Raw genomic sequence first — 23,876 nt, forward strand, 5'->3', positions numbered from 1 at the left:
TTCTTGGGAAAGTGGACATGTAATTAAAAAGCTTAAGCTGTTAATTACTGTCATTTTATTTAAGTCTTGAAGGGAGGAGCCAGAAGTTACTCCTTCCCCAAGTGATGATTTGTTACAAAGAATGAATTCTTCCTTTGGTTCAGACCAAAGGGTGAGCTTATCAAAATGGCAGAGGCACCCTCTCAATAATTGTATAACACCTACTGTGACATTGCCTGTTTTGTCTTTGTGGGAACATTTAGATTACATTCTTCTTCTTTTTCCTTGAAGATACAGTCTACACTCTTCTTCTACACTCTTTTCAAAAGTGCCCAGTCAGACAAAACAGAGTTTGCATAGAAATGACTCTTAGGAGATCTTAAATCCCACGTTGCTTTGATTTTTGGAGCACATTTTATTCAGTACCGCAGGAAATTGCACTAGGTTCCAAACTGCTCTTCAGTTTCTCCTCTATGTCTTTTTTTGGGGGGTGGGACAGGTGGCCAGTTCCCAGAGAGAGAGGAAAAGAAGAAATCATAAATGACAGCTGTCCTCATCCAAGGTGCTGAAGAACATTCCACAAAATTCTGCTACCAGATGAATGGGTCTTGCCCCAGGACAATCCATCCTCTGGACATTCGGTTGGCCATCTACCTGGCCTGTGCATCAGGCATGCTGATTACAGTCCTAGGAAATTTGTTTGTGGTGTTTGCTGTGTCCTACTTCAAAGTGCTTCACTCTCCCACCAACTTCTTGCTGCTCTCCCTGGCTCTGGCTGATATGTTTCTGGGTCTGCTAGTGCTGCCCCTCAGTACCGTTCGCTCAGTAGAGAGCTGCTGGTACTTTGGAGACTTCCTCTGCCGCCTGCATACCTACTTGGACACCCTCTTCTGCCTCACCTCCATCTTCCATCTCTGTTTCATTTCCATTGACCGCCACTGTGCCATCTGTGAGCCCCTGATCTATCCCTCCAAGTTCACGGTCAGGGTAGCCTTCAGGTACATCCTGGCAGGGTGGGGGATCCCAGCAGTTTACACTGCCTTCTTCCTCTACACAGATGTGGTAGAGAATGCGCTCAGTCAGTGGCTGGAAGAGATGCCTTGTGTTGGCAGTTGCCAACTGCTATTCAATAAGTTTTGGGGCTGGCTAAACTTTCCTATGTTCTTTTTCCCCTGCCTCATCATGATCAGCTTGTATGTGAAGATTTTTGTGGTTGCCACAAGGCAGGCTCAACAGATCAATACCTTGAGCAAAAACCTGGCTGGGGCTACCAAACGTGAAAGAAAAGCTGCCAAGACTCTGGGCATCGCTGTGGGGATATACCTCTTGTGTTGGCTTCCCTTCACCATTGACACGCTGGTTGACAGCCTTCTTAACTTCATCACACCACCACTGATCTTTGACATTTTTATCTGGTTTGCTTACTTCAACTCAGCCTGCAACCCTATCATCTATGTTTTTTCCTACCGATGGTTCAGAAAGGCACTGAAACTCTGCCTGAGTGGGGAGATCTTCTCATCTCGGACACGCACTATTGATTTGTACCAAGAATGACTTCTTTAACTGAATGCAGGCAAGGAGTAGGAAGGATGAATGGTGCTGTGGCAGTGGGCTGTGTGGTGTCATGAGGTTGTGGACATGCTTCTTAGGACACCACGGTTTGAGTGGTGGGGAAAAACTTCTTAATTCAAAAAGAAATACAGTCATTCTTTATTCAGTGTTTCTATAGGAGAGTGTAGGAAAGGAGAGAATGAAGTCAACCGAATATTCCTTGGATAAGTTAAAATTCTGTGAAAATATTGGGCTCCTTATTTGTTACTTCATTGAGACAGAGGAGATACAGAGGTGAAGGAAAAGAGCACAGAAGCTGGGATTTCTGAGTCCTCTCCTGGTCCTGCCATCTGCCAGTGCCAGGTGAGACTATTTTGGCAATCTTTGAATTCCTTTGTATCTCACGGAGTTTCAGCTAGAAAATTGGATTTTCATACTGTTTCTTCTCTAATGTCTCCTGAAGCTCAAATATTGTGTAATTTACTTTTCAGCAATGTTACTTGCATCCTAATTCACATCACTTTTTATAGTCATAGTTAAGTGTTCAGACTGTTTCTTTTTTATAATGTTCCCTTTAGAATCCATGTCTTTGTGGAATCCCACTACTAAACAGGATTGTAAGCTGGATTCGCCCATTTCAATGATTACTGAGTTAACGTATTATATTCTTAAATGGATATCTCCTCCATTTCCTTTAATAATTGAAACTTGGAAATAATGGACTATTTTGTAAAATGATAATGATCCACATATCGCCATTGTAATATTTCTTCGTTTTTAAAAAAAATCACATAAGTTAGACCTACTATCTTTCCAGGGACACGAGTACATGATTTTCTTTGGAAAAACAAATACCTATCCCACATGCTTGCTCAGCATTGAACCAAGTGTTTCTTACAAGCTGTTACTAGTAAAGACACTGACATCTTTTATGTACATTTTGCTTCTGTCTTCTTCCTAAATCTTTTCCAACAGGTCTCTAGTAATTCCCACATTTCTTACTGAATGCTTTTCAAATTAATAATTGCTTGTTTGGAAAACTTATTTGTAAATTAATTTGAGGTCTCTGAAGTACAAATAATATGGATAGATGTAACATAGATATAAACATAAGCCAATCAATCTCCATAAATAAAGAAGTAATGTTTTAGTTTGTCCTTGAAGTTAGCTGAAATGAATTTATTTTACTCCATTTCTTTCTTTCTGGATAGAAAGATAACTTCTATTGACTTTATTGTCTTTATAATTAAAAATTATTTATTGTAAACATATTTTTAAAGCCTAATTTTTCTTTGGAAGTAATTATTCTTTCCTTTCCAATTAACTGAAGTATTATCACGTAGCTAAATGAAAACAGAATTCTAAATTAAAACTCATCATAATATACATAATTTTGAGACATTAAGGGACACATGTTTTAGATATAGGAATAAATAAAATTAAAAGGGATAAATCAGTCATTATTTTTAAAAACATAGTTTCCTCTGCCTAGAAATAAATCCAAACTTCTTCTCAATCCACTGAACATGGCACTGTATGTCCTAGAAGAACACTCAGCTATGTCATAAGTTGCAACTTCACATAAATTTTTTTAAGGTTTTATTTATTTATTTGACAGATATTATAAGTTGGCAGAGAGGCAGGCAGAGAGAGAGAGGAAGAGAAGCAGGCTTCCTGCTAAGCAGAGATCCTGATGCAGGGCTCCATCCCAGGACCCTGAGATCATGATCTGAGCCAAAGGCAGAGGCTTAACTCACTGAGCCATCCAGGAGCCCTGCACACAAATTTTTTAAATGCAGACTTAAACAATGGTAGGCAGGTTTTTGTTGAAACAGGACTTTTCCGAGTCTTTAATATGTCATGCCTTATGTTATTCTCCAAGAGCAGGATACAGTATGCAGTAACTCCAAAACATTGTTGATGCAGAAAATTTTTTTCCCTGGAGAACTTTATAGGATGACTGTCTGATAAAGCCTCATTTGGGAAATGTTGGCTCGGAAGATAGTAAGAATTAGAGTCAAACCCTGAGCAGAGGAGTAAGAATGTCTCCACATCGAAATGGAAGGTGTCTGGGGGTATGACGGCCGAGGAAAGGTGGAAGATCTTGAATGCCAACCTCAGGAAGGTCAAAAGGGTGACTATTCCCTTGGTAACTGTTTAGTTATTTTATCTCCATATTTTGTGAACACTCTGTACCTTCTCAGTTTCTTTGGTCATGCTATTCCTTCAGCCTGAAAATCCTTTTTCATCATTTGCCTCCTGCAAAAAACTCTTCTTAATCTCTTAAGGCCCAGCTTAAATGCTACTCCTTTAATACGTCTCCCTATTCTTCCAAGCGAGATGTCAATTCTCCTTTCTTCTGTGTTCCTCGAATACATCTTTTCTTTTTTTTTTTTTTTAGATATTTATTTATTTATTTGAAAGACAGAGAGTGAGATTGAGAGAGAGAGAGCAGGAGTGGGGAGAGAGAAGCAGACTCCCGGCTGACCAGGGAGGCCAATGTGGAGCTTGATCCCAGGACCCTGAGATGAAGGCAGACACTTAATCATCTGAGCCACCCAGGCACCCCTCAAAGGCATCTTTTATCATTTAAACCTTTATGAATTCCAAGCCGTAATTGTCAGTAGATCAGTTTTTCTTTATAAGATTTTCTAAGGTTTTTGTTCTGTATTCCTGAAAAACTGAACCCAGAATACTAGGTCTTCAAAGATATTAGTGAAACGGATCAGTGAATTAGTCAATATAAGGATTAATGCCCATTGTCCTCACGTAACTGTTTACCCTATATTTTAAAAATAAACTTTTTATTATTTTAGAATAGTTTTAAATTTATAAGAAAGTTGCAGAGACTGTACAGATAGTTCCTATATCCTGTCCCCCATTTCTCTTATTATTAACATTTTAAATTAGTATCATACATGTCTTACGATTAATGAACCAACATTGTTGTGTTATTTTTAATGTATCAATAAAAAGTCCATACATGATTCAGATTTCTTCAGGTTTCCCTGCTGTCCTTCCTCTGTTCCGACTTCCCATTTATGACTCTACATTTAGTTGTTATGTCTCCTTGGGCTCCTCTAGACCCTGACAGTTTCTTTTACTCCCCCTCTCTTTGATGACCTTGATGGTTTTGAGGAGACCTGGTCAGATATTTTGTAGGACAGTCCTCAGCAAGGGTTTATCTGAAGACTTTCTCCTAATTACATAGGGATTATAGGGGTTTTCTTTGGGAGAAGGACCATAGAAATAACATGCCGTTCTCATCACATCATGACAAGGACACTCTGCTATCAACATGACTTGTCAGTATTGATACTGACCTTAATCTAGCTGAGCTAGTGTTTGTCCTTCTAAAATTTTCTGCAGTTAACAACATTGCTTCTTGCCAGAGTTCCAGATTCTTAAAGATAAAGGTAGGATCCCATTGCCTGTTTCTGTGTAACCCAGCACTGCTTTGGTGCAATGTGGGCACGAGGTTCATCATTCATACATGAAAAAAAAGATGAGTATGTGAATGTTTTTATTGATGTATATTTCACTTATCTCCCCAAACTAGCAAACTTTTTGTTGAAATTAAGTTTTGCTACAGAAAAAAGAACAAGAGACTGCTTTCAGAAGAGAATCTCCCCCAATGAAAAGTTATATTTAATATGTTTGAACAGAATAGCATAGAGTTCCCTGCGTGCCAACCATTTACACAGTTTGCACGGTAATAACAGCAGCAAAAAGAGGAGACAAATAATCACCCTAGCATCATTTGGGGAAGTACAATGGCTTTTGCTTCCCGCACTGCTGGAGGAAATAATTACACAGGATAATAGTAATTCATTTGGCAATCACAACAGCCGGGTCAGGATGGAGTCTATGTTTGTGGATGCCCTCCAACCCCCAAGAGATCTCTCCTGATTCTGAATCAGACAAGGTGTCTGTGTTACTCTACACACAATTTATAGATAAATACTTCAGATCTCTCTCCTCAGACATTAAACACAATACATTTAACTGCTCCCCCCCCCCCCAAAAGCCATTTTTTCCCCAAAAGCCTCCCTTGGGAAATTAACCAAAGCAAAAGAAAGCAAGAACCTTCTGAAGGCAAGGTTTTGAGAGAGTGAAAAACTTTGTAAGACAAAGTTTTGGTGCTTGGGACAGAAACTTGGCCCAAGTCCATGAATTAAATGAATTAAAAGAAATGAGGGAGGAAAGTATATTTAGGAAGTGGGATATGCTGAGCTCTGAAATAATTAGCAAATAAAAATTTAACATTTATTAGGAAATTGCACGCTTTTGGAAAAACGACAATGAAGTGCACATCTTAACATGACTGGAAACACATTGATCTACCCTTTTAAATTTGAAGAATAATTTGTTTTCTCCTTATGAATAGTCCTATTTGATTTTTAAAATTCATTTCATTTGGAAATTGTAAAGATTTCTTTAACTTCTTCAGTCCAACTGCTTACATTTGTTTGGACAACACATTTATGGTGGCTGAACTGTCCTTGAAAACCCAACCACTCACAATAACTTTGATGTCTTTCCTGAATCATGGGTAAAATAAAGCATAACTCAAAAGATTCATGGATGAATCATAATAAGCACACCAACAGCAAATCTCATAAATACAGGCGGGGGTCATGAAGTCCATACAAGCATCAATTAATGAGTCAATACTATATAGTAACCATGAAATCATAAATGCTATCACCATGATACGCAGGGTTATAGTGGCTTTTCTCTCTCTTAGCCACTCTGGATTTATAACTGTTGTCTTGCCTCCAAGTATGTTCAATCTTTTTAGCCTGTCGTCTAGCCACAAGAAAAAGATTGCTAGAGAGAATTGCCATATTAAGAGTAGGTATGAACAAGGCTAGAAAATCTATTAACACCCAGTTTTGACATCCTCCTACACAGTTGAGGGCACTAGAGAGTCCCTCCAGCCCATCATCACAGACACCTGTGTAGAACACAGCCCCGCTGTAGACAAGGGGCAGGGTCCAGGAGACGCTGACGCACATCCCTGACCCAGATGACGGGAACTTGCTAGGATAGACCAGAGGGTCAGTAACAGCAATGCGCCTGTCCAGGGAGAGGAAATCCAAGTGGAAGAGAGAAGAGTAACCAAATGCCACATCACAGCACGTGTGGAAGGGACAGAAACTTGGCCCAAAGCACCAGCAGCTCTGCACGGACCTGACTGCTCTGAAGGGTGTGACAGTCACACCCTGGAAGTCAGCAGAGGCCAGAGAGGCGAGGAGAACCTTGGTTTTATATGCAGGATGGAAATCAGCACGAGGAGATTTCCAAACACAGCCAGCACAGCTCCAGAGCCTAACAGTGCATAGAGCATTAGCCGGGGTCCCGGTGAGCAGGGAACTTTTAGGCAGGATGGGGTCACGTTCTGGTCTCGAGCTGCTCGGCTGTAGAGAGGGATGAGTCGGTGCTCACGGTGCATATGGAAAATTCTGTCCTTGATTTTCACAAAGATGTAGGATTCCACTTTTCAATACACCTGAGAAAAAGATCTATAAGGATGCCTAAGAAAATTATCAGAGAATATCTCTATTATATTCTTCAATTTTCCATTTTTATTATAAATCTTCAATGATTTCTATAGCAAAATTAAAATTATATAATGCAAGATTACTGAGGGGGTTCATTTCAGTTAACAAAGAGCTGGCTCCCTTAATTTGATAAAATTTCCTTTTAATAAAAAAATTTCCCTTTAATCATAAACACCTTTATTTTTTGTCTTTAGCATTTCTCTTCACAAAGACTCTAATATGGGATGTAACTGTGTGGTTCAAGGATCACTTTTTCTCATCTTTATCTCTATATTGTCTGACCTACATTGCTGACTAAGACATGCAGTCCTTCCAGAGAAATAAATGCCATCAATGGGAAAATTTCTTTGGAATCCCTATAGTAAGATGTGAACTTGGAAGATTATTTTCAGCAGTGGTTTTCAGGAAAGTCATTCTACAAAACAATTCTTTATATTAAATTACCTTAGCCATTATGGTTTTGGGGCCAACGATTACTTAGTGCATAGACTTAAATCTTCCCCTATTCTCAATCCTGACTTGGCCACCTTATTAGGTTTCTGTTATAGAAACACAAAAGAGTGCAGCTTTTTTTTTTTTTTTTTTTGTCCCAGTAAGAATTATTTTTTGCATCTGCCCTGGCTACCAACAAGTAGAAAATGTCACATACCTTGAGGACATTTTGAGATTGATGAAATACATTACAAAGAAAGTATTAAAAAACAACATGGTATTTAGAGTGATGACCATGATCCTGTAAGAGTATTGATTAAAGAGTTGAAATGGAGTCTCAGAAGTCACTGTTGATTTCAGAAATACCAAAAGACTGTGATGAAATGTGTTCAGAAGAGTTCTACATAATATTTTTCATTAAGCAGGCAGATATAGGAATGCCTGGGTGGCTCAGTCAGTTAAGCATCTGTCTGCCTTCAGGTCAGGTCATGATTCTAGGATGCTACTCAGTGGGAAGCCTGTGTCTCCCTCTCCCTCTGCATGCCACTCCCCCTGTCTGTGTCACTCTCTATCAAATAAATAAATAAAATCTTTAAACAAATAAATAGGCAATGCAGAGTGATCAGCAGGAAAACAAAAGAAACAAACAAACAAACAGAAACCAATATGGGCTTTTAGATTGTGTTGACAGCAAGGAGGTGACTTAGAAAGAGGAGAAGCAAGGAAGGTGATTTTAAACATCTCCAATCTCAGGTTGGATTTTTTTTTTTTTAATTTAATGTTTCCCTAGCAAGAAAAAGAAGGTTGAGTTGGGTACCTAAGCGCCAACCAGGGCACACAGAGATCTCTGGCTGGGGCACCTGTTTTGAAAGACTGAACTTCCCAGCAGGGCTGGAAGAAGCACTTTCCTTCCTGGAGGGGGATGTTGTGGAGTCTGCACCTTAGAGGAAGGGAAACATAGACAGACTTCCAAGAACACTCACAGATGCTGTTGTGGAATTTCCTGGAGTTTGGATGCCACCCTGGAGGAAAAGGAGCAGAATCCCTAAATTTACTGAGATCTATGTCTTGTTCCTGGTGGGATATGAGCCTCTAAGCAAGATTTAAGAATACTGCAGAAAAATAAATCGCATTGTGGCATGCCTGAGTAAGCGGTAGCTAAAATTTGTGCCCGTCACCGTATATATGTATATATTATGTCCTCTCCCCTCCCACACACTGACCTCTGCACAAATCCCCACTACGTGGGAAAATCATCTTAACCTTGTGTCCATTTCTCCCATATCTCATGCTGCTCCCCACACAGCACCTGTCCCACAACTATGCTCCAGATCCCTACCAGCACCCTGCCCTCCCCATCTCCACGCCTTAGCACTCTCTGCCTGGATATTCTGTTTTTACAGTAAGTTTCTCTCCTTAACCTACTCGATGTATTTTAAATCCATCTCCTTGGTGAATTTACCCCAAATACACTTGGATAAAACTCAATATCATTATCATTAACACCTAAAACAAATAACTGACAAACTTGAATTCTGAAGTCAACAAAAATGCCTTTCAAAATTGAAATGGGAAACGAAAATATCATTAGATAAACAAAAACTTAGAATCTTAATTGCCAGCATAGCCACACCAAAAGAAAAACTTGAGGGAGTTCTCAAGGCAGAAAAATCTAATCCCAGAGGAAACACGGCAGTGTGGGAAGTAATGTGGTGTGCCACAGTGTCAATATTGGAAAAATAAAAGGAAGGCTAAATGTAAAAACAAACATCTTTTTTACTTAAATTGCATGCAGAATTAAAATACGTGATAGTGGTATCCAAAAAGTTGGCAAAAGTAGATGGAGTATAAAATTCTAGGTAAACTTTTGCATTGCCTTGAATTAGGAAAACTCTTAACTTATTGGAGAATTTAATTAATGAGGGATACATATTAAAACTCTAGGATTCCAACAGAATAATGTAATTAATTCCAATTTATAATTTCATGGGAGGAAAAGTGAATAATAAAAAAATCTAAAATTAGTCAAAAGAGGTAAAAAAGCAAATGTAAAGAATAAAAAAAAAAAAAAAGATGGGATCGGGAGAGAGATCAACCATAAGAGACTCTTAATCTCACAAAAAAAAACTGAGCGTTGCCCAGAGAGGGGGGGCAGGTAGGGAGAGGGTCGTGAGGTTATGGACACTGGGGAGGGTATGTGCTATGGTGAATGCTATAAAGTGTGTAAGCCTGATGATTCACACACCTGTACCCCTGGGGAAAATAAAACATTGCATGTTAATATAAAAAAATGAAGAAATACTAAGATAGTTGATTTAAACCCAAATGCACCAACAATTATATCAAATATGTAAGAATACTCATTCAAGTTGGTAATAAACTTACTGGACTGGATTTTAAAATTCAGCTCTAAAATCCTTGCTTAACTTTACCCTCTCTCTTTTGGAGAGACTTCAAACAATATAACTGGTCAAGAACTAAAGGACAGTTTATTAACATAAATTTATTTTCAGGATAAGCCTCAACTTAAAATTAAGGTATTTGTGAGATACTGGGAGTTTTTCATGTATTAAGATGTGGAATGGGGTGTGTGAATACATCAAATTTGAAAAAAGGCATTGCTCGGATTCAATCATTGCTTAGAGTGAGCTTCTCCAAGCTTCTTCTACAAACACTTGCTGACATGGTAAAGTGAGGTCCCATTTCTACTGCTGATTCTGCCCACTTCTCTGCTTTGCTACTTTTCTATTGCCCGATCTTCTGAGAGGAATTTCTTGGTGTTTTCACCTTTCATTCTCACCTCTCTGTTACTTTCATTGCTCATTTTCTTCTTCCTATTCTCTCATAATGTCACGTGCTGTTGGTCTTCCCCTAGATCGCTGTTTTCTTCACTTTCATTCCAACATCTCCTTTTGCTGGAGTTACTTTCTTCAGTCTCCTCATCCCTCTGCTTCATGCTTTCGTAAGGAGATCAGTTTCTCTTGTTCACCAGGGCTCTTCCAACAGCGAGAGAATCAGATGTTAAATTCAGATCTGGCCCAAGCCTCAAGTCTGATGTTTAGGGGATAGTCTCCTTTGGGCATTTCTCCACTGTGGAACTGATCATGACAAAATGATATATTTATAACAATAACTATCTTTTCAACGTGATTCCTTCCATGTGCTATGTCACTTCACTTCTTCAAGTGAAGAAGTGAGAACAGTTGCCTGTCATGACCTATGAATATTATCACTGTCAATTATAATGCAAACTTACAATGTCACATATTTATGGGGGAAGATGATGTATTCAAAAAATCGTGTTTGGACACTTAGCTATCTATTTAGGGAAAAAAAAAAAGAGTTGTATTCTTCTTCTGCAAACACATGTGACTGGATATACATATTCCTCTGGGACAGATCTGAGTGTAAAACGAAACCATAAAAATTTAAAAGAAACCATTCAATATGTTCATAGTTTCTCATAGAAAATATTGGTAGACTAACTATAGATTTTTAATTTCCCTATAATAAAGAAGTTCAGAAAAGGTAAACTTGAAAAAAACTCTTTAGAACATCTAGTGTATTCTAATTGACTTAGGTGAAATTAGGATGAAAAAGATTTTTTTTTCCCCCCAAGCGCTTGAGCCTCCAAAGCCCAGGCCCTATTCAGAAAAGAAAGAGCCAATAGTCACTAGATTTGAGAAAGTTATGGGCACTATCAAAACTTCCCTTTTTCCGGAATAAAGGGAGAAAAGGACCATAATAACCGAGAAAATAGTGAGGATCTCTGAGGCAGGAGCACCCCTTCTCTCCCTCTCTCTGCTCTGGGCTGATGGAAGAAAAGTAACTGATACGCCAGTGTGGTTGGTTGAATAATGGCCCCTTGAAAGAGATCCATATCCTAATACTTGGAACCTATCACTGTTAATCCTCTTTGGAAAAATACGTCTTTGCAGATGTGATTAAATTAAGACTCTTGAGATTAAGGAATTATCCAGGGTTATCTGGATGGGCTCTAAATGCCGTGCAAGTATCCTTATAAGAAAGAGGCACAGGGAGATGACACACACATGCAGAGGAGAAGGCAGTGGGATCATACAGGCAGAGGGTGGAACAATGGGACCAGAAACTAGAAGAGGTTAGGATGCATTCTCCCCTAGACCTCCAGAGGGAGTGAGACCATGTAGGCACCTTGATTTTGGTTCAGGAGAATAGATTCTGTATTTCTGGCCTCCAGAATTCTAAGGGAATAAATCTGTGTTGTGTTAACCCATCAAGTCTGCAGTAATTTGTTACTGTGGCAATAAGATTCTAATATAGTCAGGTAGGTTGAAGGAGACCTTCAAGGGACCTGTAATGGAAATACATTCTCCTTCCCCTGTGCAGAACTCACAGCGCAGAGAGGTGCCATAGGTTGCTGAACCCCACCAAATGTTGCTCGGCCTGTGATGCCACAGTATAGCTAGATTCTTCTGAGAAGCCCACTGGAACTGACTGATAAAAGTAAGAGCTACAGCTGGGGGAGCATGTAACTCTTGATCCTGGGGTTGTGAGTTTGAGCCCTGTGTAGAGTTTACTTATGAATAAAATCTTAAAAAAAAAAAAAAAAGTAAGAGCCAAAGAGCTTTACTGGCAGGTACGAGGGATGACTGTTCAGTCATTCTTCCAGGGTCCGGAGACCAGGGTCCAGAGACCCAGCAGGCCATCTCACTAGACATCAGTGCGGGAGGTTGGTCACCCAGACCAGATCTCCACTCCATAGAGTCACTGTTGATGCCTGGTTAACTCAGAGGGGGATGGTCGAAAAAACTCAGATAAACGGAAAGGAAGTTTCTATCACCTGGAGGTTAAGGGCATGACCCAGACATCAAGTTCCTGTAGAACACAGAGGAATAGCACACAAGATCTGGAGCTAAATTGCTGGGATGCAAACCCCCAGTTCATCCTTTACTAGATGTTGAATAATCCTAGCCAAGTGATTAACATCTAATGTGTTAGTAAAATAGGGATAATAATCATGCTGACTTTGTGAGGTTTTCTTGCCTGTGATGATTTAATGATTTAATATATATAAAACACCTAGATAGAGCAGGTGCTCAAAAGTTGTTTGCTACTGTTAAAATGATAGTTGCCTTAAGGATAAGGCAACTGAATCCATGCCCCATAACTCACAGAAGATAGTGGGGTTTTCTGAAATTTCTCTTATGAAATTCCTCTCTTCCTAAAAGGAAGCATTTCTACAAAACAAACTATTAAAAGCCATAGCATTAAAAAAAATAACATAAAGCTATGACCCAAATTCTAAAAATATTTGCATTAAAAATATCCGGTAAGGGGGCACCTGGGTGGCTCAGTGGGTTAAAGCCTCTGCCTTCGGCTCAGGTCATGGTCTCAGGGTCCTGGGATAAAGCCCCGTGTTGGGCTCTCTGCTCAATGGGGAGCCTGATTCCCCCTCTCTCTCTGCTTGCCTCTCTGCCTGCTTGTGATCTCTGTCTGTCACATAAATAAATAAAATCTTTAAAATATATATATATTTTTATCCCCAGGTCTGTATATAAAAAATATATGTTTATAAAAAATAAAAAATTAAAAAAAAATATGCAACTGTAAGAAATAATAAAAATATATATATATATATATATATATATATATCCGGTAGGGGTTCCGCGGTTCATTAGTTGAGAAGTAACTTGTTGACTCTGATGAGAAAGCGTGTGAGAGGACACTTCAGAATGCTTCCAGTTTCCTGGGCAGACACAGGGCAATCAGCTGAGGCTAAGGGGAGAGGAGGAATGGAGGGAGGAAAAGAAAACTAGGAGAACATGAGAGCCTACTCTGACAGGACTCAAATCTCTGTGTCTTAGCTGAGGACACTGGAGAAGAAGGGGATTGATACATAGATCTAAGACCCCCAGCCACTCTCCTAATTTCAATAAAATGGAACGTTTTCTTGGAGGTACAGGAGAGACTGACGAGGGTGCACTGGCTGTGAATCTGAAGAGGGCAGAGCAGCATGTCCCCTACTGAGCCCCATGGGATTGGGCTGGAGCACCTGTGAGTGACTGCCAGGTGTGCGGACTAGGTGGGGGATTGGTAAGCATGACATTCAGAGGTTAGGGTCCTGTGAAAATCCTTTTTTTCCGTGATGAGATAGATGGCCATTTCATTCTAGAAGACACCCACGAAGACAATCCCAATCTATTCTTGTGGAAATGGGGCAGACTACATAGTCCCTTGGAATTCAGATGCAACCCTGGGAGAGAAGAGTGGGAGCCCCACACTGACTGAACTTATGTCTATTGTACCCCATGACAGGCGGCTCATGGGAGATTTAATGGTCAGTTACAGAAAGATCAAGAAAATTGCCTTCTGTGGTAGTTGAGATCTTTACCTGCTAATAAATATGTTTTCTCTACCTCCATGCATGAGTCAGAGCATAAAATCTACAATAAGTATTGGGCTGTCCGAAACTGTGTACAATTTTTGAAATTTTCCCTGTTCTTGACCTAATACCTTACATTCCTTCTTCTAAACCTGGCCCTAAATTTATATCCTCAGTGAATTCTATTTATTCATCCCAGTTATATTAGTATTGATGTCATTTTTCACTTAGCACTTTTTACATGTGTTAATTTTAACTTGGAGCACAATGAATTATTACTGTTTTATGTCTGTCTGTCATACTAACATGGATACTCCCTTGAGGGCAGGAGATCTTTCTTGTTTATTTTTGTATCTTCAAGACCCTGATACAAAGTAATGCTTAATAAATAAACATAAATAATGCACACGTGAATAAGACTTTCTGCAGAGACCTTTATACATACAGAACATTTCTTGATTTTTATTTTGTTAAAAATGTTTAGTAGTGTATAATTGCTGAATTTTATGTAATTTTTTTGCATTCCTCAGATACGTTAAAATGGTGAGTTATGCTATTTTACTTTCTTACGTTAAAGCAAAAGTACATTTTTTGCATAGACTCCAATCATGATATATTATCTTTTTATATATTTCTAGGTTTGGTTTGTTGACCTTTTGTTTAGAACTTTTGCATTTTTTTAATATAAGTGAGGTATCCTTTTCTTCATGTTTTCCACATGGTCACTGTTAGGTTTTAGAATCGTGGCTACTCTAAGTCAAAATATGAATTTTAAGTGGAGATTATGAAATATAAATATCTTCTCTCTGTTCACATCTGGCACTACAGGAACCACACTTGATTTAGGATGACTTGAGAGAAGGGATCTGGCTGTGCTTCTTGGGAGTTTCACTATTAACATCACAAACAGTCTTGGCGGGGGTGGGATGTGGTAGTAAAAAGTAACTAATAAAAAACAAATCACACACTTAGGACTAACTGGCAAAGAGGCATATGCCCTGTATCAAGACCAGGTAATAAAAGATGTTTGATAAGTTGCAAGCCAGAAAGTCTTCTGTGGCAAAAGCAAATCTGCTACAGACCTACTTGAAGTAAGATTCTTACTGGATTTAGAAAAATTGGTTCAATTACACACTAAAGAGTAAAAATAAAAATGATAGTGATTAATAACAACTAGGATTTCTTGAACTTTTAAATCAAATATATTACTTCATATTTTCAGAGATAATATGAATATGTGACAGGCCATGGAGATACTATCTGGTATCTGGTATCTGGTAACAGAGGTAGGCAGTTGTAAACAACCTTTCCTCTGCCTTCAGGAAATAGGAAATGCTCTATTTGGTGTGATTGACCGAGGGCACAACTTCTCTATGTTTACCTGCTGTTTGCGGCAGCAGTGGGAGCACCGACTTGTCCCCCCTGCAGCTGAGCAGCTCCCCTACCAGAACATGACCCCATCCTGCCTGAAAGCTCCCTGCTCGCCTGGATTCCTGCTGGTACTCTACACACTCTACACAGTTTGGCTCTGGGCTGTGCTGGCTGTGTTTGGAAACCTCCTGGTGCTGATTTCCATCCTGCATTTCAAACCAAGGTTCTCCTCGCCTCTCTGGCCTCTGCTGACTTCCGGGTGGGGGTGACCATCAGGTCCATGCAAGAGCTGCTGTTACTTCGGGCCAAGTTTCTGTCCCTTCCACACGTGCTGCGTTGTGGCATTTGGTTACTCTTCTCTTTTCCACTTCTCCATCAACAGGTGCATAGCTTTCTGGTCAATCCTAGCAAGTTCACGGTGTGTGGGTCAGGGATGTGCGTCAGTGTCCTGGACCCTGCCCCTTGTCTGCAGTGGGGCCGTGTTCTACACAGGTGTCTGCGATGATGAGCTGGATGGACTCTCTAGTGCCCTCAACTGTGTAGGAGGGTGTCAGACAGTTGTAAGTCAATTTTGGATTCTGATATATTTGCTGGGTTTTTTTCACACCTCGTTTGTTACGATGATTCTGTACAATAGTATTTTTCTTGGGGCCAGAAAACAGGCTACAAAGATTGAAAACATTAGTAGTAAAGCGGAAGGCTCAGGGACATACAAAGCCAGAATGAGTAAGAGAGAGAGAGAGAAAAGCCACTAAAACCCTGGTATCACAGTGATAGCGTTTTTGATCTCGTAATTACCGTGTATCATTGACTCATTTATTGATTCTCTTGGGGGAGTCGTAACACCTTCATACGTTTATGAGATACTTTGCTGGCTCAGTTATTATCACTCTCCTGTAAATCCTTTGATTTATGCTTCACCTTACCCTTGGTTTAGGAGAGCAATAAAACACATTATAAGTGGCCAAGTATTAATAGACAGTTCATCAACCATAAGTTTGTTTTCTTAATGAAGCAAAATTTCAAATTGAGGAATTTGTCACTATATTAAGAATTTCCTAATAACTGTGGCATGAACCACAGGCATGAAAATGATGCATTCACCTGGGGATGAGAAATGGGACCTCAACTTCAGTAGTACAACCTTTATGTTTTTAGGTGAAGTGAACATCTCTAAGCACTTGAAGGGGATATGTTTATTTAAAAATGGCTGACATAAGTCATATTTTCTAGTTTCCTCAAATCCATGTGCTTCCTGACTTTAATTATTAATTATTTTCCTTTTTCAGGCATCCCTTTAGGCTTTTCTTTGGGTCACCTCAAAGATTGTATAGATCTGTGAAGTTTGACGGCTCCTGTCTTTCTGGACTCTATGTACTTGACTTCCATTTTAAGCAGCTTGTTTCTTGGAGTCCAATCTTTCTGTAGCTCTTGAAGTTCTCTAAGGCTGATTTCAGGCTCATAACTGGATTCATATTTTATATTTTGGGGGATATTTTGTTGAATAACCATGAGCAGATGGTACAATTTCCACACCAGTGATTGTCCTATGTGATTGTTTTTTCACCTTCCCAAGTGTGTCGTTTCACCTTCCAGCCATTATGGAGGGCAATTTTTTGTTATTTTCTTTTCTATAAACACTATCCAAAGTGTGTACATTGTTGATGACAAAAATAACAATGCATTGCAAGTTATGGAGAAAGGATGGCCCACTCAAGAAGTGTTGGTGTGGCATACAGCTTTTTGGAAAAGTATTGTTAAGCATTCCTCATATCATAAACGAAAACAAAACTCATATTTCTACATGTTAAAAAACTAATAACTTCAGAATTTTTCAGTGGAAGAGTTATGACCAAAAACATATTATAAATTCATGCAGTCAATTTAATTTTCTTTTCTAAATTCAAAAGAAACAAAGCCTAGGTAAAGAAAAACAAAAACGTTAACTTGGAAAAGTATTGGCAACATACATGGTCAAAGGAGGGTTAGTAGATTTAAAAATAGAAAGTCCTCTTACAAAATAGTAAAACAAAGATTAACACCTGACTAGACATATGAATAGGATTTCACAGAGAAAAATACACAATGCCTAATAAATACATGAAAATGTAAATTTAAAAATAATTTTTAAATGCTAATGAGAATGTGATGGAGTATCATATATCAAATTGGCAAATATTAGAAGTTTCAATAATACCCAGCATTAGAGCGTGGGAAATTGGACACCTGTACGAATAGAACATGCTCACATTACAACTTGGGAGAACAGAATTTATTATCTCTTTTTTTAGAGGAAGTGAAAATTTAAAACACACTTGTCACTTGGTCCTGCAGCTCTTATTTCTAGTAATTAATTTGGGATTAGAGTCAGCCAAGGAAGCAAAGATGACAATAACATTCACTGTATAATTAATTTTTTTAATAAATTAATTTTTTTTTCAGAAAAACAGTATTCATTATTTTTTTCACCATACCCAGTGCTCCATGCAATCCATGCCCTCCATAATACCCACCACCCAGTACCCCAACCTCCCCCCCCCCCCCCCGCCACTTCAAACCCCTCAGATTGTTTTTCGGAGTCCATAGTCTCTCATGGTTCACCTCCCCTTCCAATTTCTCCCAACTCCATTCTCCTCTCTAATTTTTAACCCACTGAGCCACCCAGGCGCCCCCTCCATTCTCCTCTCTAGTTTTTAATTATCAACTGGAAAAAGCCTACATCCATATGGGATATATTAAATAAATTATGTCCCACCTCTGTAGTGGAGGGTTATGAAGTCATTAAAAAGCACAAATGAGTTCTGTATAAATTGACATGGAAAGACAATCTCAATACTATTTTTTGATTAAAATCGAAACAAAACCCCAAAACCCAGACCCAAATTAGACAACAGTATATGAAGTCTGGCCCCCATCTATGTATATTTCTACATGCTTTTACAAAGTCTAGCTTTTTATATAATGGACAATGTGTGTGTATATGGGGGGTTTATTTTGTCATTTATCTTTTTTTTTTAATATAATTTTTTATTTTTTATAAACATATATTTTTATCCCCAGGGGTACAGGTCTGTGAATCACCAGGTTTACACACTTCACAGCACTCACCAAAACACATACCCTCCCCAATGTCCATAATACCACCCCCTTCTCCCAAACCCCCTCCCCCCAGCAACCCTCAGTTTGTTTTGTGAGATTAAGAGTCACTTATGGTTTGTCTCCCTCCCAATCCCATCTTGTTTCATTTATTCTTCTCGTACCCACTTAAGCCCCCATGTTGCATCACCACTTCCTCATATCAGGGAGATCATATGATAGTTGTCTTTCTCTGCTTGACTTATTTCGCTAAGCATGATACGCTCTAGTTCCATCTATGTTGTCGCAAATGGCAAGATTTCATTTCTTTTGATGGCTGCATAGTATTCCATTGTGTATATATACCACATCTTCTTGATCCATTCATCTGTTGATGGACATCTAGGTTCTTTCCATAGTTTGGCTATTGTGGACATTGCTGCTATAAACATTCGAGTACACGTGCCCCTTTGGATCACTACGTTTGTATCTTTAGGGTAAATACCCAATAGTGCAATTGCTGGGTCATAGGGCAGTTCTATTTTCAACATTTTGAGGAAACTCCATGCTGTTTTCCAGAGAGGTTGCACCAGCTTGCATTCCCACCAACAGTGTAGGAGGGTTCCCCTTTCTCCGCATCCTCGCCAGCATCTGTCATTTCCTGACTTGTTGATTTTAGCCATTCTGACTGGTGTGAGGTGATATCGCATTGTGGTTTTGATTTGTATTTCCCTGATGCCGAGTGACATGGAGCACTTTTTCATGTGTCTGTTGGCCATCTGGATGTCTTCTTTGCAGAAATGTCTGTTCATGTCCTCTGCCCATTTCTTGATTGGATTATTTGTTCTTTGGGTGTTGAGTTTGCTAAGTTCTTTATAGATTCTGGACACTAGTCCTTTATCTGATATGTCGTTTGCAAATATCTTCTCCCATTCTGTCAGTTGTCTTTTGATTTTGTTAACTGTTTCCTTTGCTGTGCAAAAGCTTTTGATCTTGATGAAATCCCAATAGTTCATTTTTTCCCTTGCTTCCCTTGCCTTTTGCGTTGTTCCTAGGAAGATGTTGCTGCGGCTGAGGTCGAAGAGGTTGCTGCCTGTGTTCTCCTCAAGATTTTGATGGATTCCTTTCGCACATTGAGATCCTTCATCCATTTTGAGTCTATTTTTGTGTGTGGTCTAAGGAAATGGTCCAATTTCATTTTTCTGCATGTGGCTGTCCAATTTTCCCAGCACCATTTATTGAAGAGGCTGTCTTTTTTCCATTGGACATTCTTTCCTGCTTTGTCGAAGATTAGTTGACCATAGAGTTGAGAGTCTATTTCTGGACTCTCTATTCTGTTCCATTGATCTATGGGTCTGTTTTTGTGCCAGTACCAAGCTGTCTTGATGATGACAGCTTTGTAATAGAGCTTGAAGTCCGGGATTGTGATGCCACCAACGTTGGCTTTCTTTTTCAATATCCCTTTAGCTATTCGAGGTCTTTTCTGGTTCCATATAAATTTTAGAATTATTTGTTCCATTTCTTTGAAAAAGATGGATGGTACTTTGATAGGAATTGCATTAAATGTGTAGATTGCTTTAGGTAGCATAGACATTTTCACAATATTTATTCTTCCAATCCAGGAGCATGGAACTTTTTTCCATTTCTTTGTGTCTTCCTCAATTTCTTTCATGAGTACTTTATAGTTTTCTGAGTATAGATTCTGTGTCTCTTTGGTTAGGTTTATTCCTAGGTATCTTATGGTTTTGGGTGCAATTGTAAATGGGATTGACTCTTTAATTTCCCTTTCTTCTGTCTTGCTGTTGGTGTAGAGAAATGCAACTGATTTCTGTGCATTGATTTTATATCCTGACACTTTACTGAATTCCTGTATAAGTTCTAGCAGTTTTGGAGTGGAGTCTTTTGGGTTTTCCACATATAGTATCATATCATCTGCGAAGAGTGATAATTTGACTTCTTCTTTGCCGATTTGGATGCCTTTAATTTCCTTTTGTTGTCTGATTGCTGAGGCTAGGACCTCTAGTAGTATGTTGAATAGCAGTGGTGATAATGGACACCCCTGCCGTGTTCCTGACCTTAGCGGAAAAGCTTTCAGTTTTTCTCCATTGAGAATGATATTTGCGGTGGGTTTTTCATAGATGGCTTTGATGATATTGAGGTATGTGCCCTCTATCCCTACACTTTGAAGAGTTTTGATCAGGAAGGGATGCTGTACTTTGTCAAATGCTTTTTCAGCATCTATTGAGAGTATCATATGGTTCTTGTTCTTACTTTTATTGATGTGTTGTATCACATTGACTGCATTGACTTATTTGCGGATGTTGAACCAACCTTGCAGCCCTGGAATAAATCCCACTTGGTCGTGGTGAATAATCTTTTTAATGTACTGTTGAATCCTATTGGCTAGTATTTTGTTGAGTATTTTCGCATCTGTGTTCATCAAGGATATCTTTATCATTTTAGTGTTGTGATGAAATTAGTGTACCATAATTGACATTAGTATTTCACAATCTCTGTTTTACTTGGGTACAGAGGTAGGTTTTTCTGTTTGGTTGTTTTAATTTAATGAGGATATTCTTTAAGTATATATCCCTAGTATATTTTGTCTTACCTAAGGAAACTAAATTGTAGCTGCATTGGTTTTTTTTAGGAACTACCTCTTAAAAGTAGTTAAAGTATCTTAAGAATTACATTTTAATGTCATTAAAATATTTTACATAAGGTTTTGAGTCGTACAACCTCGTAGGTCACCCTTTGTACCTTGTTCCTTGGGCCCTCCTGGTTTTGAGTGTAATTACAGGTCTGGAGGCAAGAAAAGGTGTTAGGGGAGGTGTTTTGTAAGGCAACAACTCCAGGGAAGGCCACTGTAGACTTCTTTAAAAAAAGGGAAACTGACCTCAGGCAGGAGTAGACCAGGTACCTCCTCTAACAGAAAGTTTGAGAGAATTAGAGATTAGAGGGAATCAGTTTCATCAGGACCTGCTATATTTGATTTGGGTTTGTTTCTCAGAAACTCAGCCCTGTGGCTGTGGCAGATATGGGATTCTTTCAAGGCATTCAAGGAAGCTTTCAGGTCCTTCGTATGGGTCTTGAGCAGGAATTTATTTTTTTTAAGATTTTATTTATTTGAGAGAGAGAGAGACAGAGTGAGAGAGCATGAGAGGGGAGGTCAGAGGGAGAAGCGGACTCCCCATGGAGCTGGGAGCCTGATGTGGGACTTGATCCCAGGATCATGACCTGAGCCAAAGGCAGTCGCCTAACCAACTGAGCCACCCAGGCGCCCCTTGAGCAGGAATTTAAAGGCTCTCAAGCTCATCATTTTTGTATTTTAACTAAAATGCTGTATGGAAGCATATCCTTCATCACCAGAGCCTTGTCTTCAGTCAGAATTTGAATACAGTATCTACAGATAATAATTGGAGTAAATGTATTGCCACTACAGGCTGTGAGCTATCAACTCCCCCTCTACCATGGAAATGGGGTCATAAATGCACCACACAGAGTTATATCTAATAAGCAATTCTAGGAAACCCACAACCTATTCAGAGAACTCATCTCAAGACTCAATGCCTCAATAGTTCTTTTATTATTAATCTGTCTTTATTTCTGAAAGTACTATTGTTGTGAGTTTTACATTGTCTGATATTCATATAGCCACAACAGCATTCTTGTGCTTATTATTTGAATAGTATCTATTTTTCTACCCCCTTTTCCTTCAGACTGTGTCGTTATACTTACAGTGTGTCTCCTGTAGGCAAAAATAGTTGAGATTTGCTTTTTTCCATGCAGCCTGACAATTTCTGTCTATTAATTGGAGAGTTAAATCCATTGACATGCCATGTAAATTTTATATACTTAGTTCTATTATCTTGATATTTGTTTCTCATTTGTTCCTTTTATATTTTGTTTCTCCGTTACTCCTTTCGTGCCTTAGTTTTTGCTAAAATAACACATTTAGTTACCATTATTTTCTTATATTTGCTTTTATGGAGAGATATAATATTCAATACTATTAGGATGTCCAATCCTTAAATGTTACCAGGAAAATATAGCAATCCTAAATATATATAGAGTTAATGGCAAAGCATCTACACCCATAAACCACAAATGACAAAACTAAAAGGGGAAATGAGTTACTTCACTGTCCTGATCAGGCATTTCAGTACTTCTCTCTCTAATTTGTATAGATTCAACTTTATACCAGTAAAAACCCACAGGGTTTTTTGGTTTTTTTTTTTTCCCCTAGAAACTGACAAGGTGAATCTCAAATTTATATGAAACATAAAGACAAACAGAATAACCAAAGAAACTTTGGAAAGAACAGCAGAGTGGAACACACAACATAACCTGAATTTAATACTCACTATAGAGTGCCTGGGTTGCCTCAGTCATATACCCAGCTGCCTTTGGCTCAGTTCACCTCAGGGTCCTAGGATCAAACCCTACCAAGCTGGGAGCCTGCTTCTGTCCCTCCCTTTGCCTCTCCCCCTGCTCCTGCTTTCTCTCTCTCTCTCAAATAAATAAAATCTTTAAAAAAAAATACTTACTATCATGTTTCAATTAAGACAATAAAGTATTGACCTCAACATAGAACAATATAGGAAATACAGATCAAAAAACTATAAGAGAGTCCAGAAATAGGTCCACTTGTACAAGGTTAATTGGTTGGTTTGGTTTTTTAAAAGATTTTATTTATTTATTTGACAGAGAGAGAGAGCTCAAGCACAGCCAGGAGAGAGGGAGGGGTAGGCAGAAGGAGATGAGGTACTTGATCCCAGGACACTGGGATCATGACCTGAGCCAAAGGCAGTCACTTAAGAGATGGGCCCACCCAGGCACCCTGGTTAATTGGTTTTTGACAAAAGAACAAACATCATTCACTGGAAAAAGAATAGTCACTTCAAGAAATGCAGCTGGAATTGCTAAATATCCATATACTCCTACCATTGCTACTGAACCTCGAATGATAACAATAATAAAATTCCTCACAACATATTAAAAAAGTAAACATTAGAAGTAAAATTTTAAGAATTTTGGAGGGAACATAGAAAAAAATACTTGTGACATTGAGGTAGGCAACAGCTTCTTAGACAAGAAACGAAGTTGCCAACAACAACAACAAAAAAAAACAGTTGAATTTCATCAAAATTAAAATCTTTTATTCATCAAAAAACAACTCTCAAGAAATTGAAAAGTCCAATGTTCATAATATATATTTAGAAAGGACTTGTACCCAGTCAACTAAGTAATTAGAAAACTTAAAACCCAGTTAAAAATGGGCAAAAATGTTAATGAAGAATTCACCAAAGTGGATACATTAATAGCCAATAATAACATGAACAGATTCATCAATTATACCTCAATATGAAAAGGCTGATTTTAAAAAGTGACCAGAATTCATTTATTAGAAAAATTCACTGATTAGAAAAATTCATTTATTAGAAAAATCTAATTCATTTATTAGAAAAAGATCTGTTCTAGAGAGCTAAGAGGAAAAAGAAATTTGTCAATGTTAAAATCTAAAGTATAAGATAGGAATA

At 38.6% G+C, this 23,876-nt stretch overlaps 2 protein-coding genes and 1 pseudogene across 2 annotated transcripts in view; 2 read left to right on the forward strand and 1 right to left on the reverse strand.

Moving 5' to 3' along the window:
- Positions 1-519: 519 nt before the first annotated feature.
- LOC131833163 (trace amine-associated receptor 5) lies at positions 520-1,533 on the forward strand. Its single transcript, XM_059176345.1, has one exon. The coding sequence runs from the start codon at positions 520-522 to the stop codon at positions 1,531-1,533; it is 1,014 nt and encodes a 337-aa protein (XP_059032328.1).
- Positions 1,534-5,989: 4,456 nt separating this feature from the next.
- LOC131833165 (trace amine-associated receptor 6-like) overlaps positions 5,990-23,876 on the reverse strand; it is a 46,982-nt gene continuing 29,095 nt past the window's right edge. The window contains 3 exon segments of the mRNA XM_059176348.1: positions 5,990-6,275; positions 6,277-6,550; positions 12,253-12,257. Coding sequence (XP_059032331.1) covers positions 5,990-6,275; positions 6,277-6,550; positions 12,253-12,257 — 565 coding nt within the window.
- Positions 15,138-16,271, forward strand: LOC131833271 (trace amine-associated receptor 6-like; annotated as a pseudogene).

Source organism: Mustela lutreola, chromosome 6 (genome assembly GCF_030435805.1).
Source record: "Mustela lutreola isolate mMusLut2 chromosome 6, mMusLut2.pri, whole genome shotgun sequence".
Taxonomy (NCBI): Eukaryota; Metazoa; Chordata; class Mammalia; order Carnivora; family Mustelidae; genus Mustela; species Mustela lutreola.